Genomic DNA, 20,036 nt, shown 5'->3' with positions numbered 1-20,036 from the left:
TGTTCTTATCACAAACTGCAAATTTTACTTTTATTCTCCTCTCTGTTCCACCGGGTTGGAGGGGTGAGAGTGAGGTTGGGTGACCGGCTGTCTGGTGCTTAATTTCCAGCTAGGCTTATACCACAACACAGATGAACTGCTTGTGTGCCTCTGCTCTAATCCACAGGTCAGGAAACAGAAGGAAAAAGAGATCATGAAAAACAAACTTCTTTTTAAAAAGTGTTCTTTTCTCCTCTCAAATTAATGTGTAGAAAAATGCTCCAGTGCTGTACAAAGACCCTTGGTATCATTTCAATGCTCTTTCTTTTTCTGCTGAGTACAACAGTGTCAGCTGGTATCAGTTTTGGGAGCAGTTTCTATGAGCCAAGGACCCATTAAGGTGAACTTTGCTAATACCATCTCTATTTCAAAGGGGTCTCTGGACAGATTGCAWAATAATTTTCTGGCTTTGGGCATAACACAGTGAAATGTTCTACTTCAYAAACCCCTCCTTCAGCTTTTAAGTACTTTCTCAATGCTCAAATGGTAATTAGAGTCACTGTCAGTGAGAACATACTGAAAGCCTGGAAATTAAGGAATGTTTCATTAGGTGTAATTCAATTGCTGTAGTTTTACTGACCAGTRGTATTGAAGGGCATGCACTGTATCCTAGAGCATGCCAGTCTAGGCAAATGCAATGGCAGCCTCTGTGATCTGAAGGTATCTTCTGTATGGCCTTCTCTCTTCCCCATCCTATGACACTGCTATAACWAAGCTGCTGTTTTGTGTCCATTCTATCACTCATTCTTTCCACCATACAGGGCTCCATTAGCACCAGCCATTCTTCCACAAGAAGCTTGGCATCACAGCATATTTCTGATGATAATTACTCCATTACCTGTTCATCAACCCCTTCCTTTAGTCACTCTTTCCAGGTCCAAAACAATTTCCATGGAGCTGCATCTTCTCTTACTCAGTACTCCTATGCTGAGTAAAGTTGGATATAATGCCAGTATTACTGATTACTGTTGATTTGTTTTGTTAAATGGCTGCTCTGTTTCACTTTTCAGTTTATTGTACTTCTGTAAAGGCTGATGCAATTAATACAAAAAATTGGCAAATCTTCAAAAGCTTTTGGAAATAATGTGCTGTGTGAATTTTCTAAAAGAAGATGCAGTTTAGGGAACATCTGCCTAGAGGGATTTAAAGCTCAGATTTGMTAAGTTTGGCAATCTATAGGTCTGAATTGAAGATCCAGCAATATGCCCATTCCACCAACAGAAGTTATTTTTCACTTGAGATAACAATGGACATGCATAAACATGATGCTGTTCCAAAKCCAAAAGTGCTTCCTGCAGAATTTTAAACCTGCACAACTTCTCAGCCTACTCATGCTCCAGAGAAAGAGTCTCAATCCACAAATCCACCAGCAACAGAGATGGGAAGCTTCCATTCAAACAGGYTATTTCCCTTTCAGAAGCCTGTCAGCCATTCAGTACCTGTTCTATTATTCTCTATTTGGCCTAGTTTTCAATACCACAAGCTATTGTGGCTCCTGTCACTTCCCTTGAATGACAAGCTAACAGCTCTCAGCTCCCACACTCAATGCAAGATGCAACCATTTCATTCAAGACAAAAAGAGAAAMCAGAATGTCCTACCTGCAGCAATTCCCATCTTCCCGTCCACAGACACAGACACGGCTGTGCTCACTGTCACCACTTTTGGCAGGCCACCTCCCTCTGTCAAGACACAAATACAGCAGGTTTGGTAATCTTACCCCCCAGGGAGGAGTGAAATGCAGCAGGAACAGTTTGCCCCCACATTTTCCCATCCAGGAGAGTGTGTACATATGCCTCAACTCTGAAACACCCCAGAATTTTGAGGACTGCATCTTTCAAGTCACAAAAGCAGCCTAATGGGCTGTGAGTAGATTTTATTTTTCCCTTCTTTATGGCTCGTGATAGAAGTGGCATCCTCAGCTTAAAATAAGTGTCAAGGCCCGGCTGGATAGGACTTTGAAGAACCTGGTCTCATGGAAGATATCCCTGCCCATGGCAAGGGGTGTGGAACAAGTGACCTTTAAGGTCCCTTTCAGCCCAAAAGATTCCACGATTCTGTCATAAAATGTAAAGGATTGGCCTCCTTAATAAAGTGTAATGGATTTTGGGCATGTAAAGCTTCTCTTAGGCCAGAGAGCTGGTCTGCCCAATGCACCACTTAAACTCTGACGACAGAGGGGAAGCAGGATAGGTAATTCTGATAACACTTGCAGAGCAAAGACCAGGCTTATGTCTAGGTTCTGTTACCCAAGCCAGGCCAGCACTACAAACTGCAGACACAGCACTTCCAGGTGCTTCTAGAATGCACTCCATTTTAGAAACAAAGTCTTCTGGGACTTGGTTGCCTAAACTTTCTTATGCCCCAGAGTCTCCCAATTATCCTTGAGCTGCTGCTTTAAGCTTCCTGTAGGTCCTGTGACACATCTGCCAGCCCTGTGCAGATCTCTCAGCTCCCACAGGACATTTAAAATAACATGGCTGGGTAGGCCAAAGCAATTGAACCCCACCTCCCTTTGTCAGTGCAGTYGTTTCAGCCTGCAATTGTCCATGTGGCAGATTCCATTTCTGCATTTTTTTGAAAATGATTAGATTAGCTTCAGCTGGGGCACCTCTTTGGGAACTGCCTGGGGACAGTTTCAAGGCCAGTCTGATCAATGTAATCTGCACTGATTCCCTCCTTCCATGCTCTGTGGAAATCTCTTGCTTAGACAGATGGGTCAGGGATTCTTTCCTTCCCCACAAYTCCAGCATTCGCTACTGCTTTCCATTTCTGCCTTCATCATTGTAGGTGAGTCCAGAGAACAATTCAAGGATTAYCATAGTTTAGTCTGGAGGCTCTTATTATTTTGTTTTTCATTTTTTGATCAAAGCAGATTAACCTGCTCAAGATGTCAAAAGCAGTAAAACCACTGTGAAACAAATACTCAGCTCACACACTTTGGGCATGATCCTACCTTTACGGTGAACCCCAWATGTCTTATTCCAGGATGGGACAAAGAAGCAAAATACAGTTAGGGTCTCTAGAAAAAAAATCCCACTCAACACATGAAAAATCTGGGTTGCAAGAAGAGTACTACTTGACATGCAGAGGCTTCCCTGCTGTCTTTTTATTTCTGGGATTTCTGCACACTGGAAAAGAGGTGCTGTGCATAAATGATTCTGATGACCTGCTGGTCTCATTCCCTGCTGGCTKCCTCCCCAACAGAGGGGATTTTCCATCTTAGATGATTAGAAGTCCATCTGCCATGAAAACCTCCTGTCACAGCAGGGGACTTGTGAGAAACATGAAAAGGAGACTTCAGCATCTGAGAGAATTTAATAAGAAACTGGGTGGCCTATTTTGGCTAAAATGTGGGGCAGCCCTGCTTCATCAGATGTCAAGGAAAGGGTCTGGACTCTACAGTGAACCRCTGGGTGTCATTTCCTGGCCCTTTGCAGGCTATTGTGCGATCTCACGGACCACAGTCTCTCTAAGCCCAGYTGCTCATTCCTCAAGAGAGTAATAATCTCCCTTACAGTTCAGGGCACAAGGTCTTCAGGGCCAAGTGCTACTTCTTACAATGTGCCTGTAGGGTTTCCAGGTGAATGGGGATCTGGATTTGGTTGAAGCTTCTGACCACGAGTCAGAAAAATAATAAAATAAAGAACAGCGCCAGCTACTTGTCTTCTGTCAATATAMAAAGCTAGCTGTGACTTCTAAAAGCAATCCACAACCCCAATGTTTAGCCAGCCTGGGTAATGGCTGCCCCAGGAAGTCCYACAGGGTGTCAGTGCCTGGTTTCCCAACCCACGCTCTATTCCAAAGAGCAAATGCTGTGGTATGCAGAAGAGTTAAAAGGTCCCTCTCCCCACACTTATGTTTTAASTGAGATGCAAGGGTGTTGGGCAGAGAGAAGCTTTTGTAGAAGGTTTTGAGTATTTTCTCTTTCCATTCCTTTCCTTTTACATCCTGGTTCATCTCTTGCCTCCCAGGCTGGTTTTCTTCTCTTTGCTACTTGCTTTCCCACCCACCAGACTCCCACCACTGTGCCACAAAAAGCTTTTACAGCTACAGTGCTGAGCTCCATGACAGAGACAGAGAGCTAGGGGCCAGGCAGGAACACAAAGGGGACTTCTGCCTTCTGTGGAGGAGTCTCACATGAATATTTTGTTTTGCTTGTTTCTTTTTAGGCTCTCCTGCTCTCTTCCAGCCTTTGAGCAGGTTCTGGCTGGACCAACAGGAATCAACACCCTAAGCACGAGACACTGAAAAGCCACTCCTTGCTTTCCTCTAGTGTTTCAACTTCTTTGCTGAGCTAGAGATAACATATTCTAGTACAAGGATTGGAAGGATGCAGGGCAGCAATACTAAGGAAAAACCTTCCCCTCCGTCCTTTTCCTCCACCATCTTCCATAACAAACCTCTTTTTTCCTGTCATGGAAAGTGGTGATGGAAAAAATGACACTCTCTAAACTTAGACTTCCTATTTGCTCATCCCTCACCAGTGCCAGCTGTTCCTGTCATCCAGCATGGCTGATGCTGTTCCCTCACAAGTCTGGTCTGGCCACACCTATGTGTCTCATTCCTTCTGCAGTACCTTTCCTGTTCTCTTCTCATATTTTGTGTGTTTTCCAGCTCCACRTGTACCAGAGTGCCCCAGCTCCAGCCTCCCTAAATCTTTCCATCCCAAAGCCCTGCATTTCCACTTCCATCCTTCCCTTCCTCTGCATCCTTGCATTACTCATTCCTGACAGCCTTCTCCACACCCTGCAGCTTCATCTTTCTGCCGTGATCAGGATTTTGGCCATGACCTCTCTGTCCCTACACGGATGCAAAGGTAACACCAAGAGGCCAGATCTCAGCACGTCCCACTAGGCAGGAAGCAGCAACAAAGAGATCGGCATGGGCGTRGTATGGGAAGCAACGTGTGAAAAGCTTTTTTGTGTTTCCCTCTGCTCTTGTGTTCAGGCTGGGATTACCTGAATCGTCTTCTGACACAATGCTGTAGATGAAGCTCCCGGGGGGATGCTCGGCCGCCCGGCGGTACCACAGAGGAAAGTGGTCCATGGTGAAGATACTTTCCTTGTCCTTCGGTGTCAGGAATTTCCTGCCGGGAGGAAACACGTTGTTCACAGTGTGGAGGAGCGGTAGGCCTCCTCGGGGCAATGCCCGGGACAGCTGCGGCGGGACGCATCGCCCGCATCTCCTAACCTGTGTTTTTTCCGTGCGGCGAGGGGAGACGGCGGCCCCCGGGCTCCCGTCRGGACAGGGACGAGCCCCACCTCGCTCCTGAGGGGCGGCCGCTCCCGCTCCCGCTCCCGCCGCGCCTCCCGCTCCCGCCGCCAGGTGCCGCTGTTGGCCCGGCCGAGCCCCGCGGCGGCGGCCCCGGGGAGGGCGGAGGGGCCGGGCCGCCCGCGGCCTCTGGGACCGGGCAGGGCGGGGGGACAGCCGGGCAGGGCCGGGGAGCGTTCTGGAGCGGGATGGAAGGGTTAGCGGGCGGGATAGAAGGGTTAGCGCTCGGGACACCCCGCGAGGAGCAGGAGCCGCGCCGAGTGCGGAGTGAGGCGCGGCAGGTGCGAGCAGGTGCGAGAGGAAAGCACAGGTGCGGCTCTTGGCCATTAGTAACTGCAGGGGGTGGGCAGCAGGTGAGGAAAGGGGATTAGGTAGTCTGCTGAAAAATCAAACAATCCACCCCAAACATARGGTTATGCAACTGTGGGTAAATCCTGGTCTTCTAAGGAGACCCTCTCTCAGGGCAGAAACCTCATAGCAACCTTCCAGTGGCTGAAGGGGGCCTACTGGTAAGCCAGAGAGGGACTCTGTTAGGAACTGTAGTGGTAGGGCAGTGAGGAATGGGTASAGATTGAAAAAGGGTAAGATAMAAGGAAGAAATTTTTTACTGTGATGGTGGTGAGAAGCTGGAGCMSGTTGCTGAAGGAGATTGTGGATGCCCCAACCCTGACAGTGTTCAAGGTTRGATAAGGACTTAAGCAACCTGGTCTAGTGGGAGATGTCCCTGTCCATGGCAGAGTGGGTGAGGAATAGATGATCTTTAAAGTCCATTTCAAACCCTTAACTAATTCTATGATTCTGTAATTCCTAGAGATGCAGGGTCCGAAGTGTTTGAGGAAAAGGGTGCTTCCAAAGGCAACAGGATGTACCCTAGGAGCATGGCAAGACAGGCAGTGGGTATTTAGGAGAGACCTCATGAAAATCAGGTAATTTGCTTCCCTGGAGGTTCATACAGCTTGCCTGTTTGTTTTCAGGCTCTTGTTTTGCTGTATATTTTGACGTAATAATAATTCCTCATTTATGATTCCTTCCTTTCAGGGGATTCCAGAAGCTCCTCCTGTGTGATCTGTGGGGGTTTTTCTCTGCAGCGTGGTGACTGTGACTGTTTAAAGCACTGAATGCTGTTCCTGATGAACAGTGGGGAATAGGGAATCATATTAGCCTCCTGCAGCACACAGCATTTCTCCCTTGTTGCCAGAGACTGACTAATCTGAATTGTTCAGACTGCTTCAAACACATGAAGAGTGTCACCTTTCAGAGCTTGAATGTAGGAGTCACATCGGGGGAACTTGGGGACAGTGAAACAGCTGCCAAGAAACTAATGACCACTACCAACATGGTCCCTTTCTGTTCCATCTGCTGGTGTTCCTCTGTGACCTGTCCTTTTTTACAGCAGCAGGCACCAGCCTGCGTATGTAACAGAATGCAAACTACCCTTTCCATGTCAAAACCCTTCACTGCACACACACTTCTGCCTTGAGGGAGGGGACAAGACAACGAATCAGATGTGACAGATGTCAGTCACATCGCTTAATGCCTCACTGCAAGGCACTGGGATKCTCCAGCGATGTGGGCAATGTAAGAGGCAGAACAGAATAAATCTGAGAGAGGAATTGAGACAGAAAGTTCAAACATAGCCAAGCTGGAAGGTTGCTGGGGTGCTGAAGTGCAGAGCCTTTGCACTGCAAAATGGTCCTGGGGATATGTAGTAACTTGGACATTTTCTGTGCTTGCTGACTGAAGTCAGGGAATGGTTGAAGGTTTTCATTCACATGAGTTGACTTTGGGATAGTATTTTAAGAAAAACTCAAAAGGACCAGAGAAGGAAAAAGGCCCCCTACCCTGATTCTGTGAATCAGCATGAATGCCATCAAGGTATTGTTTCTTTCCATTCTGCTGCTGTCTCCCCAAAAACATTTCTAAGGCTGCTGGTGATTTCATGATGCCCCTTCAGAGACAGAAACTGCTTAATGTAGTTTAGGGACTTACTTGTTGGAAATTTTCTCGGAGCCCACATAGAGGGCACTCCTCATGAGTCCAGCCCGAGTGCCCAGAAATGCCATCTCAATACCTGCATCAGTGTCCCTGTGGAACAGAAACACACAAGCAGAAGCAAACAGTTCTCAGAAAAGCCACGATCCCTGCTCCAAGGTGAGGACCYTTCAAACTTGAAGCCACATCTGGAGACCTGGTCCCAAATTCATTTGCAACATAACCCATTTACGCCAGGAGTGATACTGGCCCCTCCCTGTTAATGGCAACAGGTAGTTACTGGCTAACAACTGGCAGGCTTAAGACTTGTGCTTAGATTTATACCTTTGAAGTTTGCTTATTTCATTCTCTTTTAAGTAGACTCATTATCTTTTAAGTTCCTCTGCCCCTGCTACCCCTGCTCGACACTACTCCTATGAGGCTGAGTGCRGGAGAGGAACTGCAGAGAGAGTGTGGCCAGGGTTGCAGAATATGTCTGTGAGCTGATGTGGCTGGTTAAAGCTGTGCCAGTGATTTGGTGTCCTACCAGGACTCTCACTGGCTCAACTTCTGATAGTGTAGGGATACAAGGAACTGAAATGGGGACAGGAGTCCAGTGACCATGTGTATCTGTGAGTAACATTATCTGCTGAAAGAAGATCTGTGTGATACGATACAAGATACGACCAGCAACAGGTGCCTCACTGGAAATAATAAAATAGAAAGTTGTTTACTGTCCACTGTTTTCCTGAGGTTCAATCTGAAGGCASCACAACACAGATAAGACCAAACTCCCTTTTCTCCACTAGMAAAACCCTCACCAAATCAAAGGCTYTCCCAAAGAGGTTCAGCCTACTGGAGTTCTCTCCTGAGAGACACTTTTCAAGTGATTTCKAAAGCTATTGAGCTACTCCTATCAGCTTTTGGAACTACATCTGAAGTTTCTTATATGTTGTGTAAGGGTCTGTGACTATTTCAGACACTGCATAAACCCACAGCATTTGGAGATGTATCTTCAATGGTATTCTACCCRTATTTATTTCCCATACACTTACAAGGACATGTTGAGGGCTAGTGTTGTCCAGTAGGCCTCCATGGGGGCAGTGACCACTGCATCGAACARCACTTCCTGGACCAACTCCTCATCACCTAAGGAGAAAAATGAAGAACAAAAATCAGGAGAKAAAGACATGTTTTTCCCTAGATGTTTTAGAGAGTCCCTTGGTAAGGAGCATCAGCCTGTCTAGGACAGTGGATCGATGTGACACAAAGAAGAGGTGTCCCCTTACAGGGCAGAGAAGAGGTCCTAACACCCTGGGTGATGGAAAGCACAGGAGTAGATGTACAGCCAGCATCACAGAATTACAGAATCAATGAGGYTGGGAAAGATCTCTGAGTCCAACCTATTACCCAACACCACTATGTCAAGTAGACCATGGCACTGAGTGCCAYGTCCAGTCTTTCCTTAACCACTTCCAGGGACAGTGACTCCACCACCTCCCTGGACAGCCATCCCAATAACTAAACACTCTTTCTGTGAARAATTTTTTCCTAATGTCCAACATCATCAGATCAGTTCCCCTGCWAACTCTGCAGAAGGATGGTGCCCAAAACAAGAGTGGGCAGGTGAGGGGCTTTCAAATGAAGTTATTCATTAGATCTTCATTTAACCATCTCATTTATTGAACAGACTGTTCACAGCCCTTGCCTCAAATCCTGCTTCTATCCTGTCTACAGGATACCAGCCACCACCTTCCACTCAAGTAACTTCCTTCAAAACCACTAGTGACTTTTTTATGGCTTCTACTCTGTGAAGTAGAGTTTTGCTCACTGGCTTCTCTGTTAGCCCTCGTTCCTTCCTGTAAGCCTCACATTGTCCTGTCCTGGTTTCCACCATATGCTCAAGCCAGCCCAGGCTATCAGTCTAATCCACTTTGCACTGGAGCTAAGAAGTGATTAGGAAAGTTTAAGGTATCATCATGTGCTAAATGACATGCCCCAGATCCCCATTTCTTTGACCTGCTTAATTTCTGTGTTGCCCTGCTTGAACTAATCTGTGAGAACATGGGGATCATCATGTTGTAGAAATGCCCTTTCAGTGCTGTTCTACAKGGAGCCACCCCACCATTTCAGTGTTTCTGGCACCACTTTCTAGACTGATATCCCAGGTCTTCCTTAATGTTTTATCTCGAAGTCTCCAAACTTTCTTTGTCACAGCTCTCTCCATAGCTGTTGCCATTCAAACCTCACAGAGTTCACCATGAGACTTTTCCCTCTTCAGGCCCCCTATCTCTAGGTTGTGTTCAAATCACATTTGTTTTTCCTCCACAGCACTTCCAAATCTGCATGTTTCTCAGAGTCAGCTCTCCTGAGGCCAGCTCTCCTGGGCCTCTTCAAATCATACATCTCTTCCTTCCAGCCTACTCCAAAGACAGCCAGAAAGGGTCTGCTCACATAGTGCAAGAGAGGAATAATTACTGGATTACAGTTGATTTTACTTTTAAGAGATTACCATCCTTTTGCCAAAAGTTTGTACCTCTCAGATGCAGCAAAAGCTTGTACTTGGCACAACTAAGGGGGCTGAAGGACATCCTAAAGTCAAATTGCTGTAAGGAATTCCCATGCACAGCTACCCATCTCTGCCCCCTGACAGAGATCCCACTCTTTAGTGGTGCTGCTGTCAGCTGCTCATGTGGCTACATGTTGTCAGAAGAATGGGACCTGGTGCAAGGGATGAGCAGCAAGGGGAGCAGGAGAGATAATAATCCTGTAACCATTTTTTATTTTTCTTGGATTAGTTACTTGTTGTGTTTGGAAAACAATAATGTTTTTTTTTCTGAAAAAACCCATCTCTCTAGATGGCACTGTGAGCCCTTGGAGGATGATGCCTGGGGTCCATGGGAAACTGAGTCATCTCAGCACTTTTCCTGGCTTCTCCTGCCATTGCCCCCTCTAGCCCAGTTAGTCAGTCTGTCTTAAACATGGTGTGCAGCCTCTGCCAAGCTCCATTCAAGCCTTCCACTTTTCAGTATTTCCTAGGCTGAGTTATGTGTCAGCTTTGAACCCTCTGACAGAGACAAGGAAATGGATCCTCAGCTCATTTCCACTTGTGAAGTAAACTGGGTTGGAGTTCTGTCCTCCCTGTATGAGCGGGTGTTACAGGAGGTCAGTCTGACACCAGTCAGTTTATTACGATCCCCTCTTTCCTGTGATGGGTACAGGAAAACTCCAGCAGGGTCCTTTCAGTGCCTGGGACTCACATTCCAGGTCAGCTTCCTCTCCAGTGAGGAAACGGATCACAGCCTCCAGCTGGCTGAGCTTTCGGTGGTCTGGATCAATGTCAGTGATGCAGTAAATCCTGGTGGGAAGGGGAGAAGAAACCCAAAAGGTCAAAGAGAAACCACAGTCAAACAAATACTCCTGGAAGATAACAACTGCAAAAAGAAATTMATCAAGAAACCTTGGTCTGCAAAGATTTTGCCACTGCTCCATGTTGTGGCCACTCTACATATAACAGTGTGGCTGTAAGTCAAATTCTACCAATAAAGCAAACAGCAGTTAACCTGACTGCAGTGCTTAGCAGGGCTGCTGTGCTCTCCAGCAGAAGCTCACAATGCAACAGAGCTGTTCCAAATCCTGCCAGCAGTTACCTGTGTTATGTTGTGTAAAATGTGTACATGTGTACCTGTATAGACAATAACAATGTGATGGAGAGACCTGAAAAGCAGAGGCTCATGTGCAATGTGAGACCAGACTAGGAGGAGAACAAATAAAAGACAGAGGAACAAAATGCAAGATGAGGAATGATCTTGCAGTATGATATGGTGGCAACAAAAGCTATCCCACAGGAACACAATTGCAGGAGCCTCAGGACACGGTTTGGGGAGAAGTGGAAGAATGTATTACAAACACTCTGTGTTATAAAAGAAACCAGTCTTCTAATCCTGCTTCCAATTTTGACCACTCCGTTGTCAGGATAAGGGAGAGGAAGGGGTTCTAAGAGAGAATTAAAACTCATCAAGGGGCTGAAAGGAGTGATTTATGAGAGAAGTCTAAGAGAAATGAATATGTAAAGTGTGGTGAGCTGACACCTGAAGTCAGGAGTAGAAGTTGCTGTTTGTGTCTCAGATGTACTGCTTGTGAAACTTGACAGTATARTCAGAGGTGAGAAGAGGTGCAGGGCTTCTTGAATATAGTTATTTTGGCTTTGATACAGGCTGGGTTCATGTGATTGAGTGGGACTGAATGTTGGGTTCATGAAAACCCCAAATCTCACAGCAATAAGTGGAAAGTGCCGTGCTTCACCCTGTTTCATACTGAAACCAAGCAAAACTGTAAATTCCGCTTGCTATTCAAACCGGGGTCATAAATCACCTCCATGTTCACAAGAAGCTAGGTCTAGGCTCAGTTCAGAAGGATGCCAACCAAAAATAAACTGGGATTTWAAAAAGCATTTCAATCTCTCACCAAACTTGCAACAAAATTCCCTAACAGGTCGGACATACTGTAGGTTTTGTAAGACAATTCTAAGCAACGTGAGGGGGAACAAAGTTAGTCTGAGCACAGAAGAATGAGGATAAATATCAGATGTTTCTTAAGAGTGGAATATGACAGATCTTGATGGGATCTCCCAAAGGAAGAGGTGAAACTCAATTGCCCAGAGACAACCAGATCTTTGCAGGAACAGCACTTGAACAGCACTGCTTTTTCTCTAGGCCACAGAGAGTGGTGAACTGATGCCAAGATGCTGGGAACTTTACCTAAGTATCATGACAAAGTCCTGTGTCAMTGACAGGATTTCCTCCACTTACCATTCATTTGCTAAAGACAAGTCTGGCTGGAGCAGGTCATGTAAACCTGAAACCAGAGAGAGTACATGGAGAATTCAGTTAGGAAACAGACACACACATACAGACTCTGAAGGAGAAGCAGTGACATTCAGAGTGCCYCCCTTGTCCCTTTCAGATTAACCTACCTTCTTCCACTGAAGTGTTCCCCAGCAGAATGTACTCCCCGTGTCCCCTGGACAGCACAACACCCAGGCTGCAGGCAAGAAGGAAAACAGAGTGCTTGTCAGCAAGAAAAGGTGTCATTCCTAAACAAGACGCTGCCTTCCCTGCAGTTGCAAACCTTAAAGACATTAAAGGGGGCTAAGGAACCTGTCTGTAGAGCTATGAGCCATTGCTAGTGATAATATTTTCCGCCAGCATTGTAGGTTCAGGTCAACGATAATTTCTCAAATCTGTGCTAATTTCAAACAATTTCAACTGGGGGGAAACCCCACAAACAAACAAACACACACACACACACACACACACACACACTTTGCTTCGTTATTTGTTGGTTTACAATTTTCAGTTTATAACAATGTTGGGGTTTTTTTAAAGTCATACACTCGAATAGAAACAATAATCATTGGAAATGAAAATTTAAGATGTCTCTTTCCTCTGAAATGAAACAACATGCTTCACCTAAGGTATAGCTTTGGGACTCTAAACTTCAGGTAAATCATAATTCCTTTTGAATTGACCCCAAACAATATTTTAATGACTATAGGAACAAAGAAGTCGGTTATTCCTACTGCTCTGCTCATGAGTTATAGCAAGTTTTATGAAGGGGCCAATCTGATGTCCCTGATCATACTTCTGATATGCTGTATGGGTGCCACATGAGTTACTGCTCACCTGAAGGGGGTGCTGCTGATGTCCGTGAAGAAATAATCATTGGTGAGAAAGAGCACTCGTTTCTGAAATAAGAGCACGAATAAGACAGACCATCTGACAAACCAAGGGCATAATGGCAATGGGATCTGGGAGATATGTCCCTAAGGCTAAGCAAAACCAACACMTCACACCCTGCTAGGGCTGGCTGGAGGCAGGGATGAATGTGCAGTATTCAGCATATCCAGCACCTTGTGACTTTCAGGATCCAGGCAGCCACTCTATCTTTCCAACAASGGTTTCAGACAAACCTTTCTTTGTTCTAGGGTTCCTGCATCAGCTGCAGGAAGGAGTGGGGGGAAGCTGCCCTCCCTCTCACCCCCTCCTAGCACATGTGCTGGGTCTCTGCTGCTCTTCTGCTACACACAGTAACCCAAATAGCTTTGCACATCCTCATCATCACYATCATCATCTCCAGCAGGAGCACAGCTCCAGCAGATTGGAAAGAGGGGTGGAGTTGAAGGAGAGGCAGAATGGCAAACCTACCCTCTGTGTGGGTGGGCAGCCAGGGCCAAGTCTCCCCACTCCTGTGGGAAATGCTGATATTCTTGACATTTGCTTTCATGCCAAAGTGGGACAAAACATTAGCATATTCCAATTTTGTTAAAAAAAATCAGTTAAAAACATTTACATTTTCAATTTGGAAAAAAAAGTGCTGTTTCAAATCCAAGCCATTTTGATTTGCATGCAATATTTTTTTTCAGGCTGACATTTCAACTGAAGACATTTCAGATTACTGAAAGCTGCTTCAGAACTTCATCTGTTTGCCAGACTGGCCTTTTCCTGTAGGAAAGTGTTGATTTCAGTGGAACGCTTTTCCAAAGGAGAAAAGTTTTTGGAAAGCTTCTATTCAAGTCTTATGCCAGTATGTGAACCCTAATATGTTYAAAATCCTAGACCCAGTCTGAGAACGAGGTGAGAGGATGTGTGTGGGAGACAGRGGAGTGAACACAGAAAACTCAATGTTCCCCAGAGTAAGCCGTGCCTGCTCTAACCTGCTCGAGCTGTGCAGCCATGGAAGTGGAGCAAGGCACAAAGAGCAAGCACAATGTGTACCAAGTTTGTGCTCACTGGGCTGAATGGGATGGCAGATATCGTTAGTTGTGATGGGGATTCAGAATATTGTTAAGTGAAGAGSTGGCAGGTAGGTCTTAACCCCTTTCCTCTTCTTTCTCTCCATGCATGGCAACYGTACTGCTGAACAACAGGGTCTTCTGCTGTGCCAAGACCACACAGAATCACAGAATCATTAAGGCTGGAAAAGACCTCTGAGATCACMGAGTCCATCCTTTGACCAATCACCACCTTGTCAAGCAGACTAAGTGCCACATCCAGTCATTTCTTGAACTTCTCCAGGGATGGTGACTCCACCAGCTCCCTGTGCAGTCCATTCCATTTTTAACAACCCTTTCTGTGAAGTCATTCTCTTAATGTGCAAGATTTTCTGAAATACTGTGACACCCCTAGAGAACATAGTTTGATGGTATTTTGGTGGCTGTGGGGGTGGTACAAGAGRTATTGACCCTCCTTTTTCTTGCCTGTCGGATCTGATGATGGAGGCAGGGAGGCATGGAAAAGATGACCTGACCACTATTCTATGAGACCCCTTCTTTTAGAARGGCTTGTTCTGCTCATCCTTTTTTCCCTTGCCCCTGCCCTGCCCTTCTTCTGGTGTTTGCCAGCCAGCTCCAATACACCTGGAGGTACCACCACTTATCCATGCAATGGAGAAGCAGATGCATCCTTAAGCCAAGAAGGGCTGAGGATGATCAGGCAGGACTTTGCTACTTAGTGGGGATTGAGGGAAAAGAATATGGGCATGTTGGCACAGGACAGGATGGCTGACTGCCATCCCCCCCASTCTGGGAACACATGGATTTCCAGACTGGATCTTGTACCAGGCATTGTCATTACCATTGTCATTACCAGTGGTATGTCACAGGTTCTTCCCATGTCCTTGCTCTTTTGCTTTCACACTCACAACCCTTCTGTACTCAAGCTGCAAGCAAAGGCATTTCTGCCACTAGATCTCCTTAACAGCTCCCTCTTGTATTGGTTCCTTATTTTTCCCTCTCTATCTCCCTCTGTTCTCAATATCTTCCTGAAATCAATGCGGGGAATTGACATTTACATGGCTGACAGAGTAATTTCTATTCCCTTCACTCAGGTCTCCTCTCCTCAGTCTGGCCACCTCATTCTCTTTGTTTCAAAGCTCTGTCAGCACTTTCTTTGTTTCAGTGCTGCTCTGCTTCATCAGCTAGCAGAGTACAAGTGGGAATTACTAAGCTTCATTTCTGATTTTCACTCCGTGTGTATTCRGGTAATAGTAAAACTGTCACATACTCAGCCTCAGTCCCCTACTGCGCTTCAGAAGGCTTCCAGAGTTGCAGAATGAAACAAATAATATCTCTGCACCAAGGCTACGTTTTGTTATCTTCTTTTTCCCCTGGATAGGGAGCAGAAAGAGGYTTCTAAAATATTGAACTGAAGAGATACCACTGGATGACTCAGAAGAAGTGTTATTGAGGGTGCACAAAGAGGTTAAGCTAGCAAAACAAGCAATCTAAACCTACARAGAATAGACCTTGCTTTAAAACCTTGATTACTTTTCTGACAGAATAACTAAGGTAATAGATGAAAGAAAAGGACATGCAATATATCTGGGTTTATATAAAGTACTTGAAACAGCTTCTCATGAACTTTTATTCCAAAGAATCAGTTAAAGTGGACTTAAGATATGGAGGGAAAATCAGCTGCAGCGCTGTATTCAAAAAGAAACAGTAAACAACAGGCCATCACAGGAAAAAAATCTAATGGGAAGAGCAGACTCTGCCTTAGCAGCCCTTCTGTACAGGGATCTATCTGTAAGACAAAATAGAACAACATTTTTCTGCATCCTGAAAAAAGTGTCTCAACAACCCTTAAAATTAGAAAGGCTGGATGAAAAAGAGAAGTGGATTTCATGTGGAAAAATGGCAATTGGAAAAAATAGCTAAGAAACACAGAAGTGAGGGTGGCCGTTCCAGCGCAGCAGTAGGAGAAAAATTGGAGGGACAGCAGAAAGGGGGGGCTCCCTCTTCAGAATTATCCTATTGCAGAGAATAGCTGCTCTGTACAGAGCAACAGGGAAACAGTCACACAGTTCAGTGAAGCCCTGGTATTTGTGCACCAGAGATGACAGAAGAGACAACAGGAACAATCATAATAGCCAMATTGCCTGGACTTAGAAGTATGCAAACATTTCAAATGCAGATGCTGACAATGCCCAGGAGAAGAAAGCCAAAGCTATTGACAGTACCTGAGAGCTGCAAACACCAAGACTAGAAAAAGAAAAGTTATTGRTAAGATCTAGCAGGACAACCACTCAGAGGAAACAGAGGACTGTCTTCATTAGGAAATGGCACCATTTCAGCAGTGGCTGTGAGCATTTGGTTTGTTAGAATTGCTGCTGACTGTGGCTTAGCATGGGAGTAGTTCAGTCAGCTGCTGAAAAAAAATGCTCTCTATAAAGGATGGAAAGTTTTCCTGAAATATGGAAGACTTCTGGGCAGTGTAACTTGCAGGACTCTGGAATACTTCCTAACAGGAAATGATGAAAGCCAAACTCTTTGAGAGCGTTAAATAAACGTGAATGAAAAAGTACCAGTGAACATAAATGTACAAGATAATTTTGCACTAACTCCAAACGAAGATGTATAACCCTGCCCTAGAGCTGGTAGGGAATGTTCAAAAGTCTAGATTTCACTAGGACTTTTCATAAAACGTCTGCAAATATTTGCATAGAAATTTAATCCTGGACCTGGATAAAGAGAATCACATTCTGACGAAGTGACGGACAAAGTTTTCATGAGTGGTTTCRGGTGGGGAAAGAGGCTGGCAAAATAGTCTCCAGATCTCCTCCTGTCTAAGTCAGCTCAATGTTGTCTTCTCCATTCAAATTCTTGAAGATCTGATTCATTTCACAGCCCTATAAACAATGAACATGCTTTTTGGCTTTGCCTGGTAAAGTAGGGAGCTGAGAGACATTTCCAGTACCTTTCCAGGAGCAGAATGGTGGTAGGTATAACGAGCACTTCTAATTATGCTCTCTTGTATGTCTTTAGCACATGCATTATATATGTAGTGCAACAATAAAATCCTCACACTCAGGAATGCTTAACTTTAAAGCCACATCCTTTGTGGTTCTTCAGCATCTACTTCACATCCCCTCCCTTGTGTGACCTGAACAGAAGGACAATTTCTTACCCCTTTGTCCACGGGGACCTTCACATCCATAGAGAGGTAGCCTGTTTCCCCATTGATCATAGCAGATCTCAGCTGCAGAGGTGAACAAGTTTGGTGTTAGTTTCTCCAGTCAGGGCAGAGCAGCAAATTACAGAGCCATTTGTCATTGACACACAGGGGCTGGCAGAAAGAATCACTGTTGGTTCCTTCTCCTCCCCCAAGCTCTGTCTTGATTCTTTTAAACAAAAAAAACTGTTTTAAGTGATCAGAAACCTTGTTCAATCAAGCTGATAAGTCATACAGAACAGTAATGGTTTATCCTGAAAGCTTGTTGGTATGTTTTTTTAGCAAAAAGAAAGGATCTGGAATCTATGCAATTGCCAGCCCAAGTTTCAGACTTCACTGTTTGGCAGCCAGAAATTCATTAGCACAGTGCTTTGAGAGCCTGGAAGAGAAGAAAACTGAGAAACCCACTAACTCCCTCAGACAGAATCCAAAGCTCTTTGACATTTTTAAAACTGATTTATAAATTATAGGCTGTATTCAGCACCACTTCTGAGGTGCAGCAAAGCAGCTGTTTAGCACAGCAAAGCAAGGCTGTACGAGAGCAGGGTAGGCAGTGAGAAGACCACTTYATTCAATCCAGGTTCCAAAGGTAAAATGTAATTTTCACAGTGACTCCCCTCTTACAAGAAAGATCGAGGAAATTTTTCCACAAGTGCAGAGGCTTTGACTTCAGGTCCAGCCTGCCAGAGCACATCAAATCTATTACTTCAGGCTGGATAGAAAAAAATAGGTGGGAAGTAACTTATTCATTCACACAAATCGTTTCCTTACTTCCAGAGACAGGCCTCCATTCAGGTGCTMGCCAGTCTCAACTGCACTGGCTTTACAAGACCATGGTTTTGTTTATTATGGCTCTTTGATGTGGGTTATTTACAGACCAAGAATATGAAGCTCATGTTTCCCAAGGCCCACATCTTGGAAATGAAAACACTGACTGGTACTTTTACTCCTTTTTGGCTAAGAGTGTTTGACCTTCCCCCAGAGCCTCGGCATACTCTCTGTKCTGGGCTGACAGCCTGCAGGATTTGTTCTGGCTTCTGGGTTTAGAATMATAGAATATCCTGAGTTGGAAGGGACCCACTRGGATCATCAAGTCCARCTCTTGGCCCTGGACAGCATCATCCTCAAGAGTCACACCATGAGCCTCAGAGCATTGTCCAAGTGCTTCTCGAGCTCTGTCAGGCTGGTGCTGTGACCACTGCCCCGGGGAGCCTGTCCCAGTGCCCAATCACCCTCTGGGTGAAGAACCTTTTCTTAATATGCAACCTAAACTCCCCTTACACAACCTCAGGCATTCCCTTGGGTCCTGTCACTTGTCACCAGAGAGGAGAAATCAGTGCCTGTCCCTCCTCTTCCCCTCACAAGGAAATTGTAACTGCAATGAGCTTTCCCCTCAGCCTTCTCTTCTCCAGGCTCAGTGAACCAAGAGACTTCAGCTACTCCTTGTATGCTTCCCCTCCAGACCCTCAACCCTCCTCCTTTTCCCTCCTCACMCTGTGAAATATCCCTGTGTTGTTTTATCTCTTGCTGCTGCCCACCTGCAGGTAGTACCACTGTGCATCAGTTGGCATTTTCCAGACAATGGCATCTTCCCTCCCCTGGATTTCTTTCTAGCAGCTGGCTGTATTACACATCATTGGCACTTGGGCATATTTTTCCAGTTTGAATGTGCTGCTTATCAGTGTTGCTGAGATTATACTGCAACTGATGTTGAGTCTGTCATAGATCTAATACCATAGCTACAAATCTGAGTGCTGAAATGTTGGCAGGTTTCTGCTGCAGTGGGTGTATCTTGAGAGTCTCTAGACTTGCTGAAGTCACACTGCAGATATCGTTTGCGTCACTGAATGTCTCTGCACCCTCAATGACTGCAACCTTTCTTTCTTCTGGAAGATGCAGTACAGGAACCAAAGTGGCTTTTGTTTTTCATGCTTGTTTCATGACTTTTTTCCCCCTGGATAGTTTTACACTGATTGCCTGTGGACAGAAACCTTGCACTTGGTATCGTATTTGCATTCAGGTATCAGTRTTAGCTGGTCAGATGGGAACCTGCTAGCTAAATAAATATGAGAGGGAAGCAAATTTCTGTCATTTCCTGGAWTWTTTTTTTAATAGCAAACTAGACAAAGAGGAATAGCTCTAACTACAATGTGAGCAGAATCCTCTAAGAGATCAGCGAACCTACACCAAGCTGCTGGCAATTTGCATCTTGGCAGTTTCACTGCATGTAAAACCTTATTTTTGTCTTGCTTTCCATGTTACACAGMGAGTTCTGCTGTGTTCCCTTTCTCAATCTGCCACTCTTCCACTTCCCAAGTTCCTTTGATGCTGCCTTTGTACTTGGCCTACACTAGGAGTAGTAGCTATTTTGATCCTCTTGCTGATCTGTTAGTCCTACCTGTTTAAGTGGATATCTGTAACATCAGATCCATTTATCTCAGCAGTCTACCCTGTAATCCAGAATCATGTGTCTCACACAGCTAATTCTATCTTACTCCAAATTCAGTTATCTTAGTAATTTAAGTATCTGTTTCCTCCYAGTTCTTSTGAGTAAAATAAAAYGAGCCACAAAGGAAGCTCTCTATAKATTCTCYTATTATCTGGGTTCCTAGTTGTGCAAAGCAACAATGTTGTGAAAGGTGCATGCTGTTTCTTCTTTATCACTTGTTAATAATTTTGCTCAAAAACCAGTAGAAAAGGTATTTTTTTAATCTTTTCTCTGTGTTCAGCTTTGCTTTCAGTGC

The 20,036-nt window shown here is 45.1% G+C and overlaps 1 protein-coding gene across 1 annotated transcript in view; it reads right to left on the bottom strand.

Moving 5' to 3' along the window:
- Positions 1-20,036, bottom strand: part of CACNA2D4 (calcium voltage-gated channel auxiliary subunit alpha2delta 4) — a 118,986-nt gene that overhangs the window by 61,071 nt on the left and 37,879 nt on the right. The window contains exons 19-27 of the mRNA XM_057390050.1: positions 17,248-17,319; positions 12,967-13,028; positions 12,258-12,325; positions 12,094-12,139; positions 10,543-10,640; positions 8,338-8,431; positions 7,301-7,396; positions 4,999-5,126; positions 1,639-1,719 (exon numbers count right to left, since the gene is read on the bottom strand). Of these exons, the coding sequence (XP_057246033.1) occupies positions 1,639-1,719; positions 4,999-5,126; positions 7,301-7,396; positions 8,338-8,431; positions 10,543-10,640; positions 12,094-12,139; positions 12,258-12,325; positions 12,967-13,028; positions 17,248-17,319 (745 nt within the window). The remainder of the gene's footprint in view (positions 1-1,638; positions 1,720-4,998; positions 5,127-7,300; positions 7,397-8,337; positions 8,432-10,542; positions 10,641-12,093; positions 12,140-12,257; positions 12,326-12,966; positions 13,029-17,247; positions 17,320-20,036) is intronic.

The sequence above is a fragment of the Malurus melanocephalus genome, unplaced genomic scaffold, assembly GCF_030028575.1.
Source record: "Malurus melanocephalus ecotype Western Australia unplaced genomic scaffold, MMel_1.1 scaffold_22, whole genome shotgun sequence".
NCBI lineage: Eukaryota > Metazoa > Chordata > Aves > Passeriformes > Maluridae > Malurus > Malurus melanocephalus.
This window is presented reverse-complemented; position numbering and strand designations above follow the sequence as displayed.